General features: G+C 40.5%; 2 protein-coding genes across 5 annotated transcripts in view; one reads left to right on the forward strand and one right to left on the reverse strand.

Moving 5' to 3' along the window:
• Nucleotides 1-847: 847 nt before the first annotated feature.
• On the forward strand, nt 848-7,983 carry LOC124148985 (inosine-uridine preferring nucleoside hydrolase-like). Of its 4 annotated transcripts, none has more exons than XM_046520303.2 (7): nt 848-933; nt 2,963-3,076; nt 3,282-3,485; nt 3,844-4,021; nt 4,892-5,008; nt 6,168-6,304; nt 7,618-7,983. In XM_046520303.2, the coding sequence occupies exons 3-7, from the start codon at nt 3,288-3,290 to the stop codon at nt 7,957-7,959; spliced, it is 972 nt and encodes a 323-aa protein (XP_046376259.2). In that variant the 5' UTR covers nt 848-933; nt 2,963-3,076; nt 3,282-3,287; the 3' UTR covers nt 7,960-7,983. The 4 variants fall into 4 exon arrangements, with proteins under 4 accessions (XP_046376259.2, XP_046376261.2, XP_046376262.2 ...); XM_046520305.2 differs by having other exon boundaries at nt 2,963-3,065; XM_046520302.2 differs by lacking the exon at nt 848-933 and adding an exon at nt 944-1,098.
• Nucleotides 7,984-10,020: 2,037 nt separating this feature from the next.
• The window catches only part of LOC124148984, a 41,438-nt gene continuing 29,558 nt past the window's right edge, over nt 10,021-21,900 (reverse strand). Inside the window, exons 19-22 of the mRNA XM_048389136.1 lie at nt 13,958-14,146; nt 11,825-11,980; nt 11,289-11,320; nt 10,021-10,131 (exon numbers count right to left, since the gene is read on the reverse strand). Of these exons, the coding sequence (XP_048245093.1) occupies nt 10,120-10,131; nt 11,289-11,320; nt 11,825-11,980; nt 13,958-14,146 (389 nt within the window). The 3' untranslated portion in view covers nt 10,021-10,119. The remainder of the gene's footprint in view (nt 10,132-11,288; nt 11,321-11,824; nt 11,981-13,957; nt 14,147-21,900) is intronic.

Below are 21,900 nucleotides of genomic sequence, written 5' to 3' on the forward strand. Positions count from 1 at the left end.
AAACACGATAGTATTCGGATACTCGCCGAAGCAAAGTTGAACAGCATTGAGGATCATATTTCTACAGCAATGGCCGATTGTAAGATATCCGAGGATGAGTTTCGTTTAGTGCTGTCGGAACTCACCAAATACAACGAAATGAAGCAGGAGATTCGATCAAAATCTCGTAAGACCAGTGGTATTAGCGAAGACGAGAAAAAAAAGTTCATAGAACAGGGGAGGCAACAAGCGCGTCAATTATTCCGTGCCAAAACCAAAGAACTGGTTGGAGATTAAAAATAGATTGTTTACTATCGTGTGATTACATTTAGACAAATGCTAACATAAATATATAATAATGGAGAAAGCTATTCAATGGAAAGAATTACCACAAGGTTTTTATTATATCAGTGATGTCAAACCAACCAAATACGGTTATCAATTGTTTCTTATCAATTTACAAAAAGAGTGTAGTTATATAGTCTGGTCTCCTAGTAAAATGAACGAAGAACTTAATAAAAATGTTGAATATCGCTTTATCGATAAAAATAATAAAGAATATTTTTATTACCATTTAGACTCATCTAAAGCAATGATTGGCCCCAGGTATTGGTGAGCTAGAGCCAATCTAACTTAATCTCATGACTATCGTTGAGTCACATAATCATTTTGGCATAAAAAATTCCCCCTGTAGTGATGGTATAGGTATATAAATCCAGCTCCAGTGGAAGTGAGCCAGAACCATCATTACCTATACTACTCATTGACATTAGTCCGTACCAGTACAGATGCATACACGTTGCTATATCAGCAGAAAGCAACTCTAAACCCTATTTCCCTCACCTCATTGAGATCACATCGTTTTTAGAGGAGATACGGTAAACCTTGCCGGTCGACATGACATTGAAACCACCGGAGTAGGCCACGTCTGGGTCAGGGATATGTTATTCAAAGGTAAGGCGTTCGCGCCAGGCTCCTCTGTTCAAAAACATGGATGGTAAAATATCGGTATATTAAGGAAGTGCATTTGTCCATTCACGTCTGTTCAGCTTCCACTTTCAACCAGCAGACATGCATTTCCTTCGCGCTTTCCGAGTGCTGGGTCGTCACAGGCTAAAGGTAACCCCCGTATTTCATGTAAGCTCGCGTTGTCCATAATTTTGTATCGACGCTTCCATTAAGTCAAATTATTCAGATGTAGCATGTAGAGGTTTTGCTGTGAGTAACCACAGAGATATCCGCACAACTATCATGCTACAATCGCATAACTACAATCGCAACCGCTATTACTAGGGCGGGTGAGCAATTAACAGAACAGCGGGATCACATGACGAGGTTAGCTTTGCTCAAAGGCGACCGATATCACAGGAGTCCGTATCTAAAAATAGACACCCTCATGCATATTCATGACCATCTCCACATGTAAGGTAAGGATGCTAGTCTCTTATAGGGGCAATATGTTCTTATTATTTATTTAATCTTGAAATTATTATTTGAACTAATAACTTTTGCCTTAGAGAACAGTACAAGTCTAATAACGAGGTCTATGCGACGCGGTCGCCGACGCATGTTTGTTCGCTCCGACTTTCCCAGCTTCTGTTCTGTTTCAATGATAATTCTATAGCTTAATGTACAATAGTTTACTGATTCACAGTTAAAACTGTTTGGTTTTTTTGTGATAGAGATCTCTTTGTTTGTAATAATGAAGAAAGTGAATGAACTGACTATTCTCGTGCATGACGGTGAATCAGTTTGAGGTGTGAATAGTGGTTGTGATTGTGTTGTGATGTTTGGTCTGTGGTACTAATCTTTGTGATCTTCTGTTTTGCAGAAGTAAGATTGCTTTGAAATCGTGTATCTTATTACTTGTATATCTGTAATATGAACGAATATATAACTATTAATTAATATTAGTTAGCTTGTTTGTTGGTAAGTTGGTTAACGCCGCACATTCTAGCAATATGACGGCGGTCTGTAAATACTCCAGTCTGGACCAGACAATCCAGTGATTTACACCAGGAGCATCATTCTACGCAATTGGGATACGGTGACATGCATCAACCAAGTCAGCGAGCCTGACCGCCCGATCTAGGTAGTCGCCTTTTACGACAAGCAAAGTCGCTTTTTACGGCAGGATCTAGCCAGGATCTTCACGGATCTAACTACAGTAAGTTGACATGTACGTATTGTCAAAGTGTTCATGATTTTTCGAACCTTTCGAGTAAAATAGACTATAAGCTGGCCAGTGACCCAAGGTAGATGTTCACCATTTGTTTATTATTTCGCGTATCTAAACTTAGAACATTAGCCTCGGTCAAATACTTGCTGGTGATCAAACTTATGAAAAACGTTTCTGAAAAGCTCTCAGTGAATCCTCCCCATGACCCACAGAACTTGGCTGGAATTTCTGGGTTCGATCTTAGCGCAACCAGTGGCTATTACGAGTTATGTCCCTTCTATGTTCCTCCGACTGACCAATCAGATTTCACCTCTCATTTCCCATTAGCATTTGCTTCAAATAAAATCGGGTCACCCAGTGAAGACGATCTGATCGATAATCAAGATCTATATTGTCATAAAAAGGGTTTTTACTGCACGAAGTGCATCAAATCACGTGAGCATCTTGATTCAAAACTGAAAAGATTTGTAAAATATCTTTTGATAAGTTGTCGGCACTCATGCTTTGCAAATCCTCAAAACGACCGAAATAAGCAAGGCTGTTTACGAACCGGGTGTCGATTTCGTTACGCGAATTTGATTGGACTATGCATAAACTCGTTAGTCCAGCCAAAACATAACTACATAACTTCAGCCTAGTTCGGCAAGGGTGGAAACTGGACTTTTATGGTCAGTTAACTCCCTTGCCTCGGGAAGATAATAGAGGGTGTGTCAGATCTTGACTCAGGGGTATGAAATCCGAGTAAAAGATCTGATTTAATGAGATTGTCAGTCATGTGACCTGGAGTAAACCTCTCCATTTCAGGGCCTTCATCATACATGGTCCTTTGCGCATTCGTCACCACTCGCTCACTTCCGTAACCTGCAAGAGGACACGTCCCCCTTGCCTTCGATACCCTGTGCTTGGTGTAAGACAACGGTAATTTCTTCATACACTCAACAGCCACGAGGCTACACGTTTAACGATTGATGTATACCTACAGAGTTTACTTTCAAAGGAAAACATGAAGACCTTTCGTTTTACGGGTTTAATATTGTAGACACAAGTTGTTGACGTTTACAGCATTGTTGAAACATGCGAGCAGGGATGTCCTCCTTATCATCAGATTCATTTTGTCGTTTAGTCTACCATGGCAGCTGATTACCTCACCAGAAGAAAGTTCATCATTGACACAGACGCCGGCATCGATGACGCCCAAGCTATACTGATGTGTCTAGCGGCGTCTGACGTCGACGTCGTTGCTCTGACCACGGTCAAGGGCAACGCTACTGCAACACAGGTGACCTCAAACCTTCTCCGACTTCTAAAGGCGGCGGACAGATTGGAGGCAAGTAGTCTAAGGTCTTACAAATCTTTAAAGGATCTACAGAGGCTGTGAGGACATGTAATACATTTGTTATCTGCCATCAGATCCCGATCTACAGAGGCTGTGAGGACATGTAATACATTTGTTACCTGCCAACAGATCCCGATCTACAGAGGCCGCGAGGACATGTTACACATTTCTTATCTGCCAACAGATCCCGATCTACAGAGGCTGCGAGGACATGTAACACATTTCTTATCTTCCACCAGATCCCGATCTACAGAGGCCGTGAGGACATGTAATACATTTGTTATCGTCCACCAGATCCCGATCTACATAGGTTGCGAGGACATGTTATACATTTCTTATCGTCCACCAGATCCCGATCTACAGAGGCTGTGAGGACATGTTGCTTGGCTGGGAGAAACCCGATGAATACAACTATCACGGCAAGGACGGGTTTGGAGACGTTCCTGACCCCGACCCACCCAGTCGAGACCGGGTCCAAGCCAAACACGCTGTACAAGCACTGATTGATATTACCAAACAATACCCAGGTACATTTATTTCTTTTACAATACATTCTCATATACTAGGGAACATTATCAAGCTATAGGTTACATAAAGGTGGCACTGGATGTGTGTGTGTTTGAATGAAGAGGTAGATACCATTCTCAGCAACAGCATAACAAAAGGTTCGGGACATAACGTCATCCCTTCTAACACAGTAATAATAATAATCATAACTAGCAATAAAAGATTTATGAATGTTAAGGCTTGGTGCTTGTTCCTTTGAAAATACGGTACACAGAGCTTGCAACTGCGTGCAGAAATGGTTTTTTGGGTTGTGGTATAACATTATATAGGGTTAACGTTCATGCCACATGACGCCGTGATATAACTGGACATCCTCTGTAAATCTCCACTAACCCCTGGATCCATTCCGTAGTTCCCGCAATCTCAAATACCGTATTCGACGTAATAAGCGCCCCACTCTAATAAGCGATATTTGCTGATATAATTGCTACTGAACAATCCCAATTCGAGACATTCAACATTGAAAAAGTCACTGACACGCAAAACAAAGCCCTCAGACATCTTTTTTTATGGAAAGGGTGTCTTCAACTCTTCATGTTCATGAAAACTTGCGGTGGCTTTGGTTTCTAGGTAATACGAGTTACCTCCCTTATCCTATCCCCTTCTGTCGACGTTTGATTGGTCGGAAAATGTTAGTGAAAATCAAGGGCAGGTAATTTGCGATAGCAGGAACCACAGGAAAGGATCCGGGGGTTGGTGTAGGCTCACCGAAATGCTCCCCCTGGAGATATAACGGATGCTGACTGGAATGCGTTCAAGGAGGCGTCAGACCTAGCTCATTCACTCCACTCTGCCACATCAACATATTGGAATGGATTTTCCATTTTCAGGGGAAATAACTCTGATTGCGATAGGACCACTGACCAATGTGTCCATGGCTGTACGAATGGATCAAGATCTCGGGTCCAGGCTAAAAGCATGTTACATCATGGGCGGCAACTACAGAGGTAGGTTAATTTGGGTACTGTTGTGTATGGTCAAAATATCTCCCTTTATGATACTAGTATGTATTCGAAATATGTTCATTTGGCTGTCTCCGTTCATCGTGCCATCTCTGGCATGTGGTTAAGCTCTGTGATAAGACAGCGTCCATTCTCAGAGGTCCATCAGGCAGACGTGCAAAGACCTGACCAGAATTCATCCCAGTACTAGGTGGCTTAGGTGCTACACCAATCAAAACTCACTGTTAAAGATCTCGGGGCCATTCTCGATACTAACCTTACCTTACAAAACCGGAACCTCGGAATAATTAGAAAGTTTCTCGCTAAATATTCTGCAATAAAAATAGTTTTATCCTGGGTTATGTGACGGGTGCACGAGTGGCCCTGTCCCCTATCCGCCCCATTTCGCTTCACAGAGTTGCCTCCCTTGGGCACACCAGAATCCTATGATCGTGGGTGTTTCACACGAACCAGCCAGATTACTTCCAACTCATGACTGTCTCCTGTTGTGAAATCAACTCACTTTGGAGAAATGTTCTTATTTGCAGCAGTATTTGCATGGAACAGCTACAATTTGAACTCAAGACCTGTCCGTCTTCTCGACTTCTCCGCCGACAAGTAGTATTTTACGGTGCTTTCATATAATCGTGAATTTTAGATACGCCCTGATTATGATTCTAGGTATGACAACACCATGTCCTTGCTTGTGGGTTTCACCAGGGTGGTACACGTCCGAGACGACCTGCATCACTTCAATGAATACCCCACTCAGACACAGTATAATGACTCCAGTCCTTGTTTTATAGCCCCTTAATGCCAAGCGCAAAGCAGGGTAACAACAAGTACCATCCATATTTTAACGTCTTTTGGTATGACGGGGCCTGGGTTCGACCTTCCGCTCTCCTGGCGGACGCCCTACCTTTCGACCACGGAGGCGGTCATACTCTGTTGGGAGCTTATGGAATACCATGTGCACACAGAACTGTGACTTCCTGATCTGTGCCACCGTCGGCGAATGAGTAGATGAACATGTCGCGGTCATGTGACCGACCCCTCGTCCAATGGATAAGTGTGTAAACTTCACATTTAAAAAATAATCAACCTACCTTTAAAGGTATATATTTTTTAGAACTTGAATCGTGAATGATAATTACAATTATCAAAGGTGAAGGTAACGTCACACCGAGCGGGGAGTTCAACTTTTACAGTGACCCGGAAGCCGCCCACATCGTGCTGAACTCCCTGGGATGCCCCATCACGCTGACCTGTTGGGAACTCTGTGAGCAGTACGCTCTGACCTGGGTATGTCTGTTTTACTATCATGAATATTTAAATGATACTCGTGTTGAAGAAAAGTATTCTCAAGTATTGGAAGTATATTTGAAGTATTAGTAATAGTTTTCACATTAACCCTGACACAAAATGTTGATTTATATCTTTGTCGTGGAAAGGATATTTTATGGCAGTATATTATATTTCTATTATAATTTAACAAACTAAAAATCTTAAAGTATTTAGAGGCGTAATAGGTCTTCCAGATTACCATGATTAGTCTACCCAGACAGTGGGCCGCATGAACACACAATCAGACAGGTCATACATTTTAACCACCCGATCCTCATTTTACTGACTCTTCGAGAAGCACTGGTTGCTGGGTTCCAACCCTGTACTCACAAGAAAATAATTCCAGAATCCTAGTTTTTAAAGCACGACCCGAGTTCGATTCCCCGGGATATGTGTTCCCGCCATGATATTGCAGGAATGTCGCCGGAAGCGGGGTAAAACCCATCTTCGCGAAGCTAGGGAGTTAACTGATGATAAAAGTCCAGTTTCCACCCTTCTCTAATTCGAACTACGTTTGAATGGATGGGCTCGATCGTAGCGCCACCAGTGGCTACTACGAGTTATGTCCCTTTTCTGTCCTTCCTGTTGACCAACCAGGTTCCACCTCTCATTTCACGTGCATTTGTTTCAGTCAAGACGATCTGATCGATAATCAAATTCTATATTGTAATAAAACGGGTCTTACCTCGCGAAGCGCATCAAATCATTTGAGCACCATGATTAAAAACATGAAAAGATTTTGAAAATATTTGTCGACGCCCAGTTGACGGTACACACGGTCCTTTAACCGGATGTCTAGTGTGTAAAGGGGGGCACGGGTGGCCCAGTCGTCTAAGGCGCCGCGATTCGCTGTGCAGAGTTGCGTCCCTTGGGCACGCCAGAAACCTATGATTGTGGGTTCGAATCCCGGTTCGCCCCGATTCTGTTTCTAGGTTTGTCAGCACCATACCCTTGCTCGTGGGTTTCACCGAAGTCGTAAACGTCTGAGACCTGCATCACTTCAGGCTTTCCTCCCACATTAAGCTGACACGCCGCGATATAATTTGAATACTGTTAAAAGCGGCGTTAAACCCAACTCACTCACACACTCACTCTAGTGTGTAACGCGATTTTGATTGGACTAAGCATAGACTCGTTAGTCCAGCCAAAATATAACTCCATAATTCCAGCCTAGTTCGACAAGGATGAAAACTGGACTTTTATAGTCAGTTAACTCCCTTGCCTCGTGAAGATGGGTAAAACCACACTAACAGCGTCAATTTTTTCCGTAGGAAAAGTATGCAGAACTGAGAAAACACAATTCCAAGAAATGCCAGTTTATGAAGGAAGTCGAACGCCTCATGGTGTCCACATGCAAGGAGTTAAACTGGACAACGTACATTCCTTGTGACGAGGTGGCGGCTGCATGCGCTATAGATAACAAGGTCATCACGAAGAGTGACCACGTGTACGCAAGCGTGGAACTGCATGGTCACTTGACCAGAGGTCAGATGGTCGTGGACTGGGGGATGCGGCTTGGAAAGAAACCAAATGTTCAAATTGTTAAAGAACTTGACGTGGAGCGGTACATGGAGTTACTGCTGCATGCGATTGATGTGTCAAGCGATAAATGAATTTGAATACTGTAAACTTTGCTACTACAAGAGTTGTTCATATTCGTATTTCTGTCACATAAGTTCAAACACTAACGTGCGCGACTATTTGATAGAATCTGTTTGTTGTTTAACGCCGCACTCAGCAATATTCCAGCTATATGACAGCGGTCTGCAAATAATCGAGTCTGGACCAGACAATCCAGTGATTGACATCGTGAGCATCGATCCACGTCATTGGGATACGATGACATGCATCAACCAAGTCAGCGAGCCAGACCACCCAATCCCGTAAGTCGCCTCTTACGGCAGGCACGGGTTGCTGAAGACCGATTCTACCCCGGATCGTCACGGGTCCAATTTGATAGAAAGCAGCGAATCATGGTAAAGCATTGTCACTACATGAGTTTTATACACCACGTGCATCCTCCACCCGTGAATAGATACAGCCGCTTCGTGGTGTAGTCTCAATGTGTATACAAGGAAGCCCCGTGAAGATCCGGGTTCGTATAGGCACTAAGCAATATTCCAGTTATGACAGCGATCTGTAAATAATCGAATCTGGACCAGACAATCCAGTAACTGGCCTCAAAAGCATCGATCCACGCAATTGGGATAAGATGGCATCAACCAAGTCAGCGATCCTGACCACCACATCCCCTTTGTCGCCTCTTACGACAAGCATGGGTTGCTGAAGATCATTTCTTACCCGGATCTTCACGGGTCGAATTCACGCTCCGAGTAGAGCTCGTTTAACTTTCCCCGAGTTACACACGGCCTCATTTCATAACCAATATTTAATGGAGATGCGTTACTGCTGCATCTCCTATCGAACCTCTGCATCACGGGTGGTTGATTAACCCGATGGAGTGAGATTACAGTGACACCAGGTGTTCGTACATTGGTGGTGGCCGTAGTTCGTTAAAGCTTCGCTCGACATGTAGTGTCATTTCTGGTGTCCCACGACCTCATCTTGCTGGGATATTGCTGAAGGCGGCGTCAATCTTTACTCACTCACTCACAGTTGGTCCTTGTAACATTCTACGTCTATATAAAATCTTGACTCAGTTGCGCAAAGCGAATGTGTCGTTATTGCTATAGACTTAAACAGGCTGCGGTTACTTTGTAAATCAGGGCACTGGAAATACGTTCTGCAAGAATACAAGGTTTTTGTTCGATTAATAATCACGGAAAAGACATATAATTACGTTTGGAGGTATGCGTATACCATTGTTTGTTCTGCATTTAGAATACAGAGTAGTCCCATGTGTGTGTCATGTACCGTGTTTTGGTTATACATCTCAAGAGGATCTTTGGTTGTGGTGTGGCTCAGTATACGACTTACAATGACCCCTGTTCTCATTATCAAAATATGAGTAGGGTATTTTAATATGAAAAGATTAGAAAGTGGGATATTCTAAATTCGATCCCAACACACCGCGTGAACCCATTCTTGGGGTCCCTTGCATATTGCTAGACACGACGTAAAAGCATGTTCACTCACTCACCAATCATATTCAAAACCAGATCTTAGTGAGCAAAGATCTGTTGGCATCCCCTTAAGGTCACGTCAGAGCCCCTTTCGCGAACTTTGACCCACGAATGAAATGACTGACAACATGTCGATATTAGCCAATCAGAAAGCAGTTTTCTCGCTTTCAAACTGGCGACTTCCATTCCAGTCTATGCTTTGAAAAATATTTTGACAAAGTTCAAAATTTAAAACTGGGCATAAGAAAATTCTGAAATGTCTAATAGATAGCCGAGATTTTATGGCAGTACTTTCAACGGGTAATAGAAAGTCCCTTCCGTTTGATATGTTGACTCCGTTGAAGCGATAGATCATTTTGACAGAATCAGACCCACAGCCTGTAACTGTCGTTCGGAACACCTCATGTTAACCTTTTCGAGATTGCATGATCAGAAAACACATTGCGACTATCACTTTCCTGATCTGGTAAGCGACGCTCTGATTGGTCTGATGAAAGGTCGGTAATGACCTGTAATGAGATGTCCTCAGATCATTGTTTGGTGGTAGCGAGAACTAAGATCTGATTTTAATGAGACAGACTCACTCACTCCTTTGAGGTATTAAAGACTGCAACGACAGATATTTTATTAACCACGCCATCAGAGTATTTCAGACACTTCTTTGGCGCCTTATCTCCCGATCTGAATCACTTAAGTCACAATCTGAAACAAGCATACAAATGAGTGAGTATGGTTTTACGCCGCTTTTTGCAATATTCCAGCAATATCACGGCGGGGGACACCGGAAATGGGCTTCACACATTGTACCCATGTCGGGAATCGAACCCGGGTCTTCGGCGTGACGAGCGAACGCTTTAACCACTAGGCTACCCGACCGCCCCAGCATATAAGTCATAGCAATAGTTGTGTTATATAAGAGTTGAACTAATATCGTGAGTTATGAGGTTCAGAGGAACGAGGCATTTCTTGGCTACTAAATGTATCAATGTTGAAGATCAACCTTCCTTTCGAATTCATTGACCTTTTAACAACGGAATTGAAAGCGAGAAAGTTTAACATTACCAATGAGGATAGGAGGTTCGTGTGTCATAACTCTCCAATGTTTGCACATGCGCATTTCAGCGATTCCCAATGCTGATTGGTCATTTGAGAACAAAGGCATAGCTTAATATATATTATTATTAATGACGTAAACAATTGATAACATCACGTCATCTGAACAAAAGGATGACTCAAGTGGAGGGTTGCAATTTCATGTACCTTTTCTTCAAATGACAATGAGGTAGTAAAGAATAATGTTTGTATGCGTGTTGTTTAACGCCGCACTCAGCAATATATATATATATATATATATATATATATATATATATATATATATATAATGGAATAACCTACACGGCAATATGGATTATTATCTGCCCCTGGTGAATGACTGCTGTAAGTCATTTACTCGAGACGGGGGCACGGGTGGCCCAGTCGTCTAAGGCGCCGCAATTCGCTGTGTGCACAGTTCCGTCCCTTGGGCCCGCCAGAAACCTATGATTGTGGGTTCCAATCCCGGTTCGCCTCGATTATGTTTCTAGGTCTGTCAGCACTATACCCGTGCTCGTGGGTTTCACCAAAGTGGTAAACGTCTGAGACGTGCATCACGTCGGACTTTCCATCCACATTAAGCTCACACGCCGTGATATTACTGGAATACTGTTCAAAGCGGCGCTAAACCCAACTCACTCACTCAAAACAGATAATCCGACATTCCTCGTCGGTTATTCTGTAATTACGCTGACACAGATGTTTCAAGATGGATGTCGCAGCACCAGCTGAAGTGAATGGGGTTATCAGATTTAAACCGGAAGTACCTGTAGTGGCGGAAGTGTGACGACATTGGGAGCTGTGAAAAGAAGATATATGTTATATACAATAACCAAAAAATGAAAAAAAAATGTCCAAATTTATCAATCTCAATAAGGCTAAAAGAGAGAAGAATTCTCGACCTGGAACACGCAATAATGTGTGATTTCAGGCCTCGTTTCTCAAAGTGTTTGTAGGGCTTTGACAGTAAAACATGTTCACAACAGTCGTAGCAATATATGAAAGTCGGGGGGGGGGGGGGGGGGGGGGGGCGTACAGTGGAGACCCGTGAAGATCCGGGGTAGAATAGGTCTTCAGCAACCCATGCTTACTGTAAAAGGCAAACTATCCTTGTCGGGATCGGGCGGTCAGGCCCCCTGACTTGGTTGTTGCATGTCATCGATCCCAGTTGCGTGGATCGATGCTCATGATATCAATCACTGGATTGTCTGGTACAGTACAGGGGTTAGAGAAACAGCTATAATATCCCAAGTTAGATGTTAAATGAAAAAAAATGACAAAATATCACAAATAAATGGCTCACTGATGCAATCCTGTGACCTTGTGGATCCTGTCTGCAGAGTTATCTGCCCCTGTGGACATGTGATGCAGTGGCTCTGACCTTCGCGTGGTTGGTATGTCCCGGTGTCACACAGGTGGCAGACGTCCTGTACTTGGCGGGTACCAGTACCGCACTTCACTGCAACACCAGGGGGCAGACACCGAAACTAGGAGGTAGGTGGTAAGTATAGACAATGTAGGGCCGATTAAAAATATATCCATTGCTGTACAGTAAACTACGGTTATAACGAACACGCTTATAACGAAATTACGGATATAACGAACTTACTTTTCTGGTCCCGACAATTTGCTGTAGTTATGCTGTATATAGGCTTGTAACGATCTACGGTTATAACGAACTAAAATAGTAGCCCTTTTGAGTTCTTTATAACCGTAGTTTACTGTATGTAGATCTATACTTACAATCAACCCCCAAGGAGCGCATCTTGGCTAATTTTAAGTGTAAGCAAAAGCATATTCCTGAGTGCCCCTATATACGTGTTTCACCAACTTATTTTCGACACATTGAACGCCAGAAACCTATGATTGTGTGTTCGAATCCCGGTTCGCCCCGATAATGTTTCTAGGTTTGTCAGCACCATACTGTGCTCGTTGGTTTCACCGAAGGGGTAAACGTCTGAGACCTGCATCACTTCGGGCTTTGCTCCCACATTAAGCTGACACGCCGTGATATAACTGGAATACTGTTAAAAGCGGCGTTAAACCCAACTCACTCACTCACATTGAAATACACAATAAATATAAAGTCACCATGTCATCGACAGAATCGCAGAAGCTTTGAATGAACGTTGAAATATTTGTGACAAATCAGTTCTAATTCAAAGATTTGGGCAAGTTGGCGGTTCCGTCCTCCAGAAAAGTCGTCAATCACTTTGTCAATGTCCTTGTGGATGCGGAGGAGTGCCATAGAGTTTGTAACGTATTCTTTGTTTTTGTTTGTCGTAGGAAGACTTACAACTTAACCAACAACACGTCAATTATTCCGGTGTATCTTTACTTCTCTGAGCTCATAACATAAGACAAGAGTTACTTCCCTTGTACCGTATATAACCGTTATGTGCGCCCATCACGACACACAGTTCATCCTCTCGTTGGTCATTGTTGACGAGAGGTATGTCTTGATCTGCCTCATTGCGCTGAACGAACGTTCTGCAGTAGCAGAACTCACTGGCATTGTGACCAGGATTTTCACAGCTATGATAAACCATCTACCACTAAAATCCTAGTGCGTAAAGATTCGGATTTTCAAGTTAGACAATAAATATGTACGACCGTGTAGAGTTTGAATGAATAATTAACTGAATAAACGGTCAATTGGTTTACTGATTAAAAAACCCAACAATAAGTGCTGTTTTAGGTGTAAAAACAAATTGCGTTTTTTTCTTATTTGTAAGCAGTTGGTTTTCAGCTACAATGGTAGCTTCGCCACTGCTGTCAAGTTGTTATGCTCAGATTGGTTGTTTTAGGTAGGTTACGAATCTATAAAAGTAAACATGTTTTCAATGCACCGTGAGGCCTCTTTTGGCCGTGCACCCGCGGCTTGAAGTTTTGTTTGTTTGTTGTTTAACGCCGCACTCAGCAATATTCCAGCTATATGACGGCGGTCTGTAAATAATCGAGTCTAGACCAGACAATCCAGTGATTGACGTCATGCACATCGATCCACGCAATTTGGATCGATGACATGCATCAACCAAGTCAGCGAGTCTGACCACCCCATCTCGTTAGTCACCTCTTGCGACAAGCACAGTCGCCTCTAACGACAAGCATAATCGCATTTTACAGCAAGCATGGGTTGCTGAAGGCCTATTCTACCCCGGCTATCTTCACGGGTATGGAAAGACGCTTCCCGAGGCCATATTTACCACGTCTACTTTCCCCTGCTAATCTTGACACACATGAATGACATATGGTGTATTTATAATTTCGGAATTCGGATATAAAACGAAAACGGTGTTAAAAAGTTGTTTTAAAAAGTGTTTAAAAATACCAAACAATTAGGAACGGGCCAATTATATTATTAATAACAAGAAAAAAAATTAAAATTAAATTTAAAAGTGAAACGTCCTTATTCAAAATTTGAAACAATCCCTACCACAAACAGATCCTATGTAAACAGCGCCAACGTCACATTGGACAGCGGAGACAATACCCTCGGAGGTGGCGGTGTAGTGGTGGTTGTTGACGGTGACGGACAGCAGGGACGTCGTGTAGTTCTCAAACTGCGACCCCGTCAACTCCATGGACAGCACAGTCTGCAGGTACGTGGCTAACTCCGGGGACACTGCACGATGACAACACACAGGCAACTGACAGATACGTGGGTATGGTGGTCCAGTGGTCTAAGGCGTGCCAGGATCAGCTGATCATGGGTTCAAACCACAGATTCGCCCTGATTATGATCATTGGTTTGGTACCCGGTTTCTGAGACTTTTCTCCCACATTTTAACTTCTAGGCCAATCTCATTAAAATCAGATCTTAGTTGTAGATACCGCTAAACACCTGAGGACATCGACCTTTCGCGAACTTTGACCGGTCAATGAAACAGGAAGTCGGCATTAGCCAATCAGAAAGCAGCTTTCTCGAGCATTACAGCACCGATTTCAAACTGGCGACTTCATAACCAGACACTTAAAAAAATATTCTCGATTCAAAATTTGAAAACTGGACAAAAGAAAATTATAAAATATTCTTAAAGATGACCGAGATTGTATAGCGGTACTTCTCAATGGCTATGCAAATCTCTTCCGTTTGAAATGTTTACCCCATTGAAGTGAGACAGACGATGGTTTGGGCGGATTCAGTCGTACGGACCGTAACTATCTTTCGAAATACCCGATGTTAACCCTTTCGGGGTTACATGATTAGAAAATATTGCGACTGTCACTTTCCAAATCTGGTAAGCGACAATCTGATTGGTCGGATGAAAGGTCGCTCTGACGTGAACCGTAATGGGATGTCGTCAGATCTTTGTTGAGCGGTAGCGAGAACTAAGATCTCATTTTAATCAGATTGACTTATAGGCCGACATAAATGCATGACTTAACTGCCCGAAGTCCCCTTAAGCGCAACTCACTCAAATGTAAATCAGCTGATGGACAGATGGAACGAACGTGTGTTTCTTTGATTGTTTTAATTTTCATTACTGCTAAATCGATTATAAAGTCCGAAGCAAGTTTTAGTGAGTGAATACCATTTAGGAGTATAGCGCAGCCCAGTTATCTTAAGCGGAGAATGACTATCTGCAGGATCCGCTAATCGTTGGTTCGAATTCTTGTTCTCGTCGCTATATGGATGAAACAATACTGATGCGACGTTAAATGTCAGCTCGATTCCCGACATGGATACAATGTGTGAAGCCCATTTCTGGTGTCCCCCGCCGTGGTATTACTGGAATATTGTTAAAAGCGGCGTAAAACCATACTCATTCACTCTTGACTTTCCCACAAGTTTACACATGAAATACCTTCAGAACTACGCCAACCCACACTTACTCGCTAATGCCTCTGCACAATAGGATTCGGGGATATTACATTTGATTGAAGTCATTTCAAACGTTACTGTGGATATCTGCAAAGTAGAATTCTTTGATGTACATCAGTCTAACAGTCGATTACCCTTCCCAGAGATAGTGTTCCTGTTTCATACATGACACAAATTACAGTGTCGAGATCTAGACTGAATATGAGCAACAAACTCTGGAGCATGCCCGCCTTTAACCCTCTGGCTGCCACCTAAAAATAGCCTGTGTACTATCGCTGTGCCGAGTTTATTTGCGAGTGACGTTCTGGAAACTGCACACTTTCGTCTAAAAACGACGTAACGTAACAACGATAAAACCCACAATTTTCAAATTTCACACTATAACAGCACAACCATTTCCCTAACTGTCTATGTAAATATTGTAAAGCATTAACGTGATTAACAGTAGTTTATAGCTCGGCAAACGTATTGAATATGCGATTTTTTACAAAATGTCCATGGCGGCTGTTTTGTTAGCATTGCGCACTGGATACTTTGAGCGTCTTGTCAGGTTGTAAATCTCCACCAATATAAAAACCAAAAACATTATGCGAAAGCCCGTTTGTTTCCCGATTACCGTGTTGAAAATGAAACATCTCCGTGGAAAATCGTCCGCGAAATCGTCGATTACGAATTTGTTCAAATATGTGTGACGCCATTTTGTCCGTAAATTAGTGAAATTGTAACGTTATCGTTTGCATATCATGTCGGAAAAAGCATATTAATGAAAAAACTATTTATGAGTAAGGAATAAAATCTTATCCCTAAAATCTGTGGTTTATTACCTACATGCTGATATAAATTGTAACGTGTAACCTTAGCTATGAAATTCAAAATTACGTACTTTTAGAAAGAAGAGAACGAAATCGCATTTCAAACTAAAACTTATACGCGGTGTTGTGTTTTCTTCATTGCAATAAATTATTTTTCTTTTCGGTCATTATTCATTTTTTAGTAAGAAAATCATACTATGTAATCTGCAAAGAACATGCCCTTATGCATGGCATATTTTTACTTTTCTTGCACCGAAAGGTATTCCTCACGGCTCATGTCAATCAGTTCACTGTAAATACTCCTACCAGGCGATGGCGGACATGTCCATTTGCACGTCGACGAAATTTGCATACAGACGATTGAACGAGTTAGTCTCGTATCTTTATGAATCCTTAATAACGTTGTTTTATTTTCATTTTTAACTAATAACGATTATACAAACACAAAACAATAAAAAAAAATTCACATGAAGTAGAAACAATACGAAAATGCCTTTTGTGTTGTCGACAGCTTTAGTTTTGAATATTTCAAAATGTCGTCGACCGTGTTCAGCGGTGTTTGGGATTTTGGATTAACTATAACATCTTTGACAGCAACCGAGATAGTAAGTACATTTGAACATCATTCTGTAAGCAAAGCTTAGTGTTCTAGTGATGGTCTGAAATCTGTCGTAATTTGGAGATGATAAACGCATTGATTCATCAAAGATTCAAACGTTGCGATCTGGTCATATTTTCCCGATTTCCATCTCCGTCCCTGCTTACATCAGCAGCCACTGAGTGCCCATCAAGCAGTATTAAAGACATGGATCCACTGATCACAAACCCAAAGGAACTGTATTAGCTAACATTTATTACAGTCAGATGGATGTATATGTGATTTTTGTCATGAAATGTTCAAAGTATAATCAAAATTGATCTCTTTCGGGAACTTTTTGACGAATGATTTCCATGGCGATGTGGTAGACTAGCTGTTATGAATACCATTATCCGAAGTATATTTCAACGGACATTTAATACAAATCAAACCATGTATTCCTGGTAATGTTTGACGAATTTGAAAAAAAGGTAATCTATGAAGAATTTGTAAACACCAAAAGGCACAGGTTACCCGCTCGAAAAAAACGGGCATCATTTCAGATTTGCGCAAGCCGGAACAAATACGTTCACGGCTTGCTGTCTTCTCTCACGTCCGCGCTTGCTCGTGGCATTTACCGCTAAAATTTATGGATTACATTATGTCTGTTGAGCGAACTTTATCAGAATACGTTACGGCAAAGACGTGGCAGTTGTCCAATAGTCCTTGCCAAACTGACCAATAGTTAAGGTATAATACGGACAAGAAGAAATGTTCAATTTTTAAGGGTTTATCATAATAAGGACTAGAAGTAAAAAGTTTCTTTAGTTCTGTAGATGTATGTAAGTCATTGGTTATGATAACATTGGAGAATCGATTTCCATATATCAATTAATAATTAAAAAGTATGCTTACATATGCATACATGAATAATCTGTGAACATTTTTGAATATTTTGTTAATATTCCAGAGGAACAACCACACTTTCATATGGCTGTAATTGGAAAGACTTAAGAAAATTATTTCTTATTCCAAGGTCCTTACTGTTATACTTACTGTCCTTAATGTACTTCATTTAATATTTTGAAAAGTATCATCAGTAACAAATCTTGTAACTGTTTAAATGAGATATATAAGACAAATGTACAAATCTCTCAATCTATACATATTTATTGACAGTATTTACATGTGAATAATATATAAACTATGTACAATAAAGTTTAAAAAAAGGGCCGCATCTTAGCTGGAATACTGCTGAAAGCGGCATGAATCATACTCACTCTATTTACATGAAGTACATAATTGTGAACAAAAGATCAATAATCCATATACAATGAATCGCCACGAATTAACTGGAATATTGTAAATGTGGCGTTGAATCATACTCATGCACCAACATGTCCTTTTATATATACACAAATCCATTTTCTATTTACAGTAAATATATATAATATATATCATTAATATAATTTAATCTATTTACAATGAATCGCTGTGATGTTGCTGCTATATTGCAAATAATTTGCTATATTGCAAATACAGCATGGAGTCATACTCTCACAGATATATCCTGAAATATATATATACACATTGAGTATTTACAGTAAGTACCAATATACAATATATACAATCTATTTACAAAGATTCGCTGCGATGTTGCTGGAATATTGCAGATTCAGTGGGAAGTCCTACTCATCAACAGATCCTTACAAACACACAATAATTACATGTACAATAAATATAGAACATAATATGAACATAAATACATTAAACTGCCATATTTTTGCAGGAATATTGCTAAAAGAGGCATAAGACAAACTCACTTCATTTACAATAAGTACATAATCATATACAATAGACAATGATCTATTTACAATGAATTGCCATGATGTTGCTGTTATATTGCAAATACGGCGTTAGGTCATACTCTCTCACAAAAACATCCTTTAATATATATACACACATATGAAACATTTACAATAAGTACATAGATACAATAACTCGCTGTGATGTCGCTTGAATATTGCAAGTGCGGCGTAAGTCCTACTCACTCACTAGTTATTTACAATGAAGCACACAGATGGGGAAACTGCTTGAAGGGTTGATATGATGGAACATGAGTCATGTTCCATCATATGCCAGTACACACAGCCTTTCACTCTTCAATGTGATCAACTGTGTGATACTGACGGAAACAGCGTGCACAGAGACCAATGTGGCAGTCAGGACACCAGGTCCTGACCTTTCCTGCAGAGCCATCGAAGGTCCTCTGTCTCTTTCTGCAGAGAACACACTGTTTCCTCTTCCCTTCAGGCAGCACTTCTATGAAGTGACGTCTGGTCAGTCGTTGGGAAGGAGGCTGGGTCCTGGGCCTGCCAGTCCTCCTCTTCACATGAGTGTTCCCGACGAGTGAGTGGAGAAGGGACATGTGGAAGTCCAGACGGGAGGTCGTTCTACCATGGGTGTTCAGGAATGTCTGATAGGCAAATGAAATGAGTATGAAACATTAAAATCAAACATTATGAAATAGCTGTTCAGAAGATAAGGTCGAACAAATCAACACCTCCATCCCCTCCTCTGAGTTGCTGTTCAAAATAGCATATAGGAGGGGCATGGTAATCTGAAACATATATCATAATTTATTACATGAATTATTATAAATCATGCTGACATATATCATTGTATTTGATACATGTACATGTAATGATAATCTTAATATCATACAACTTATATCCACATTTATACCTAAACGAGACACCAAATATGAAACAATTCCTTACTTAGTTTTGGATGACAGGCATTGTCTATGTTGATTATGAATTCATGCACTTAATGATATTTGTATTTATCAATTCTTGTTACCTGGAGGGTTGACAGGGCCGCACTCCTCGGCAAAGTCAATGCTGTTGCCGAGGTCAAAGCTGTCTGTGTCCAGCACGGGCGGCCAGGGGCCACGGACCATTGGTTTGGCCCCTGCCTCTTCTTGGTTATTTTCCTCGTGATCTGAAATTTGAAATAATGCTTCTTATTAATAATGTCCTTTTCAATCACATATAAAAGTGCTAAGGGAAAGGATTCCTTGTTAAAAGATAGATATGTGTAGTGTGTCAATGCATTCAAATAACATAGGAGCATGGAAAAAGCATGTATGAATCATTCCACTTCACAGACCATATCCTGGACAGAGTAAAACTGTATTATAAAAATTCAAATATCATGAAATTTAAAAGCTTTTCAAATAATTTTGAATAATGACATGGTTGAAAATTAAAGCATAAGAATTAAGAGGTTGCAGATAAATTAATGCAATCACAATAGTGAGGACATGGTTAGCTTTGTTTATTTGTTTGCCTCTTTAGTATTTTTTTATGTGATGCTTAACACCGAAATCAAAATGAAGGGTTGGAACTAAAATACTTTACAAGACAGGGTAAAATTCCATTGTACTGTTAAAACAATGGGAAGATTTGGAAATTTGTCTACAGATAAGTGAGCTGGTATTAATTTCCATGTCATTGTCCTGATTATATATTTGCAAAACAGTCTAATAGTTAAGGTATCATAAGCACTAGTAGACATTTGCCAATTTTATAGGGTTTTGTTATACTCATCATTATAATATATGGACTAGTGGACTAAAATGTTAGTTTCTATCGCTGAATTTGCAAATTTTCATGGATGTTTCTTATCATAATTGGAACTAAGCAACTGCTGACTCATGTTTTCTTGGTGATCAAGGGGAGATAATGTGATTTGTTTATGTCCTATAATATCTCCCTTGGATACATACTTTTTGCAAATTGCTTCATGGAAGTTTGTCATTTCTCCAATTTATTTTATGTTTGTTATCAATCTTAAATTTAAATAAAGATATAAATATATCACATATATATATACATATAGACCTATAGACATATATTAAGTTTATTGAAGGAAATGTTTCAGACCCTGTAGATCTAGTGAATATTTAACAACACAGTATCAATATTCATGTGGCAACTTTATTTTCGTCAAGGCTGATATTTTGCTTGTAATTAATATGTATAACCTGTGACCTTTTTAGTTGGGTACAGATTAAACATGTTGAAAGACTTATTCTTCATTACTACAACATAAAGATAAGATTAGGATATATGTGCTCCACATGAATGTATTAATGAAAACTGAAGGGCTTCCTTGAGTAGTCACAGGGAAACAATTGTGTAATCATGATGCAAACATTTCAAGGGTGAGAACTAAAATCAAAAGCTTTACAATGATGCTAAATTTAAAAAAAAAAATTGGCCATAGCTTCCACGTCTCCGGGCTACCTGCCCGGTGAGGGAACATTTGTTCAGTGCGGGAACATTTGTTCAGTGCGCTGACCCCCCAACCCATTGGCACAAGGACAACAGTCACTTGGTGAATTGCCACTCCCCTTTCCCCTTAGTAAGTTATAGTAAATGTTAATCTACATCATTTAGATATATTTATAACATTTAACATTTAAAATTATGAAACATATTCATTTATTTTTAAAATTTCAAAATAAGTTAGACATTTTAGATTTTTTAGGAATGACTCACTATACTCATTTAAAAATATGGCTTCATGTCCAAAGTGTGAACTAGTGTGTCCTTCAAGATAAATTTAATTTTTAACAAAGACATTTTTCCATTAATATTACTGAGCTTTACCAAAAGCATGTGTAGGCCACATGTAGACATGTTAAAACTTCACTACCATGAGAGACTTTCTTTCAAATCAATTTCATGAAATACTAAACAAGGTAGTTTGCTGTTTCTACTATGACTATCATGGTATGGTAGATATTTTTAACATTTTAAACATCACAACTATCACGAGTAGATCTAGCCTACAATTTCGAAAATTGCTAAAAAAAATAACAAATTCTTATTCCCGCCATTGCTTTTACACTGACAGTACACCTACTCAATTAATAATGAAAATGAATTAATGTTACTTACCGCTTATCTCTTCCTGGGAGTCGGACTCGGAGTCGGAATCGAGAGAATCGACGGATATGTCCGACTCGAAGTCCGACTCCCCCAAATCATCGTCGTCGCCAATTCCCACCGCAGACATTATTCCTTCTTGGTGGACAGCTTCGATCGCAATGTTGTCGTCTGTCACATGGGGCTATTTTTATCCCTATGAATATTCAT

Source organism: Haliotis rufescens, unplaced genomic scaffold (assembly GCF_023055435.1).
Source record: "Haliotis rufescens isolate VD_foot unplaced genomic scaffold, xgHalRufe1.0.p SCAF_8, whole genome shotgun sequence".
NCBI classification, from domain to species: Eukaryota; Metazoa; Mollusca; class Gastropoda; order Lepetellida; family Haliotidae; genus Haliotis; species Haliotis rufescens.

What these genes read in the sequence shown, in the direction of transcription:
- LOC124148985 (XM_046520302.2), top strand. Translation starts at nt 1,051, where the DNA reads ATGCATTTCCTTCGCGCTTTCCGAGTGCTGGGTCGTCACAGGCTAAAG. An exon ending in TGGGTCGTCACAGGCTAAAG is followed by an intron (nt 1,099 to 2,962) that starts GTAACCCCCGTA and finishes TCTCCATTTCAG; the next exon opens with GGCCTTCATCATACATGGTC. An exon ending in GTGCTTGGTGTAAGACAACG is followed by an intron (nt 3,077 to 3,281) that starts GTAATTTCTTCA and finishes TTTGTCGTTTAG; the next exon opens with TCTACCATGGCAGCTGATTA.